At 42.6% G+C, this 2,796-nt stretch overlaps 1 protein-coding gene across 1 annotated transcript; it reads right to left on the reverse strand.

Annotated features, from left to right (window-relative positions):
* Positions 1–38: 38 nt before the first annotated feature.
* LOC306976349 (syncoilin-like) lies at positions 39–1,482 on the reverse strand (the record flags this gene model as incomplete). Its single annotated transcript, XM_079574269.1, has 4 exons — positions 39–161; positions 225–349; positions 410–817; positions 1,072–1,482. The coding sequence occupies 4 exons, from the start codon at positions 1,480–1,482 to the stop codon at positions 113–115; spliced, it is 993 nt and encodes a 330-aa protein (XP_079430395.1). The 3' UTR covers positions 39–112.
* Positions 1,483–2,796: the final 1,314 nt, after the last annotated feature.

The following is a 2,796-nucleotide window of genomic DNA, read 5'->3' on the forward strand; positions in this document are numbered from 1 at the left end:
TTATTACATTTAAAAGCAATGACCAAATGTGCCATTTTCTCACTCAGATACACAAACAAGTAACATTTAGTAACATTTTAAGACCTTGTATACTTGAGTAATGAGTTCAGCCTCAGGATTTGGAAAGCAATTGGTCTTCTATGCCCCCCTCCTCACTGCCTCTGTAAAATACACAAGATCAGATTTTACCTTCTACATAAGCTGTACGCAAGACGGCAAATTACCTGAGAAATGTAAGCTCTCTCATTAACCCATCCTTCAACTCTTGTAGATTGTTCTTGGAATTTCTTTGCACTTCAATCTCTAATTCAAGGTCATTTAAAAACCCCTTCAGTTCCTCCACATTCTCCTGAAAAAGACCCTTTCTTAAAGCTCATTGAACATTCTGTATTAGTCACCGTCAATGTACCTTGTGTTTATTTAAGTTATGTTCCCTGTCTTCCTCCATCAGTGTTATCCTCTGTTCCAGTGAAGTCCTCTGTGTCTCCAGCCTATGGACATTCTCCCTGAGGGGGCCAAGCTGTGCTCGCAGGTCTGTGGCTTGTTCTCTGCTCTTCTTCAAAGCTTCATCTCCCATTTGTTTCCTTCTCAGCAGAGCCATGAGGCGAGGCTCATACCAACTCTCCAGGGTCTTTAGACTCCCGCTGAGTCTGCGCTGCAGCCGCAGAGAGGCCTGGCGACAGAGGCTCACACTGTCACTCATGGTGCGCGACCTGGGCTTAGCCTGGCTCTTGAGGTGGCTCACACGCTCCCTTTGTGTTTTCTGAAGGTCAGACCTTTCCTTTGTTAAATTCTCAATAGTGGTTTTATGTTCTTCCTGTCAAGAGAAGCAACAGTAGCTCAATATAATAAGCACAATGTGGCTGCCATCATTAGTATATTAATTAATCATCAAATGATTTGTCACAGTATCCAGGGGAGTTAAGGGATCACACCATTAATTGTAGAGGGGATTGAAATTCCATACTTCTAGTTTTAAAGAGCTGACTACTACTTCTAGCTCCACCAGGTATACACAGCAAGACTTTGACACATTTTTGTCAGCGTATTCTGTAAAACAAAAAAGGATACCTGTGTCACACCAGACTGAGCCACTTCATACTGATGCTTTGCCAGTGTGACTTGGCTCTGGATGCATTCTCTTGCCGCGATGAACAATCGTCTCTTCACCTGCTGCACATCTTCATAGACCGAAACATAGTCCAGCTGAACCTGTGTGAGCAGCCTCTGTGCCTCCACCATCCTGTCTCTCAAGTGCCTCACCACCTCCATCATGGGCTCCTGCAGCTGGACATACTCCTCTATGAGCTTATCCCTGTGCGTCTCCAGACGGTGCACCTCTTCAATGCAGCACTCAAAAATCTGGCCCAGCGTATCCACGTCTGTACTGTCAGTTTGGATTGAGACGTGATGACTGTAAACTTCCTGAGGAACGCCTGTAATATCCACTGCAGATTGCTCATATGGATTGGAAGTATCCATATGAGCAATATGGATACGACAATTATTTCCATTTTGTAAATCATCCTCTTTCATATGTTCCATGATGAGACGCAAACTGTGAGAAGACCATTTTAAGTTAAAATTTTTCAATACACTAAAACACACAAATGACCGGCAAATGGCACAATCTAATAACAAGTAATAATGATAATTACATTGAATGCATTGTCAACAAAGTACAGTAATGATAAAACTTACTTTAGTCCTGAGATGACAGAGCCGTCCACTTTCTCTGACTGAAGACAAGTCGTCTGGAAGAAAACAGAGGCACACTTTGTTATTAATAACACTGGAAGCACCAGGGAAACACTATATCTGGATTTAGAAGACGACTTTTGATACCCCCCTCATGGGAGCATTAACTGTGTCAGCACAGAGCCCAGACTGGCCTACATGCCTGCAATACACCAGGGCTATATTTACTCTGGTTAGAAGCTGTTTACTGAAAAGCTTGTGGATATTGTGAAAACCTAGCCTATGCTTTCTATTCAAAAAAGTTGGCTACTACTTTTGTTGGCGACTAGTTTTGTTTGGCTGGGTTCATTAACCTAATGCCTCATTTAGATCTGTTGGTGGCATGTTTTGCATGGCTCCCAGAGGAACAGAATTTGCTTTGAGACTTTGCATGTTGCCTATACCTAAACTCAGAGTTTCTTTTTTACAACATTAGACATTGCACAATAAATATTAAGCATGAAACCAAATATTTTAGTATTTCCCCCAAACATTAAAAGCTGAGCATGAGCAAGAGGTATTGCAAAATCAAAATGTGCCACTTTTATTGCATATCTAAACTTAAAGAACATTAAGGTTGCCCTATAATACCATAGCACAATGGAGTTGCCTGTATCAGACGACCCAGGTGAGAAATGAAATATACACACATTTGATATTCCCCAAAATAAGCCTCATTATCAGTCCTTCCTTGGCTTTTAAAAGGGGGCTCTCAACATTAATCACATTTCTCATCTGGATCAGGCAACTCTATTGTGCTATGGCATTATAGGGCAAGCTTAGTGTTCTCTACGTTTAGATATGCAATAAAAGTGTTCAATTTTGATTTTGCAATACCTCTTGCTCATGCTCTGCTTATGATGTTCTATTAGTCATCTCTTTCATCCCAGTTTGTGAACATTACAGAGTTCAAAAACCTGATGACAAAAAAATACTCCCAAATTACCCGCAGTTACGTTGTCCCACCACTAGATGTCCCCACCGCCCCGTCCGCCCGCGCTCACCTGCGCGCAGCCGTCGTCCTCCAGGTGGGGGACCCGACCCGCGCCTCCACAGCAG

The sequence above is a fragment of the Gobius niger genome, assembly GCF_951799975.1.
Source record: "Gobius niger genome assembly, chromosome: 16".
Lineage (NCBI taxonomy): Eukaryota > Metazoa > Chordata > Actinopteri > Gobiiformes > Gobiidae > Gobius > Gobius niger.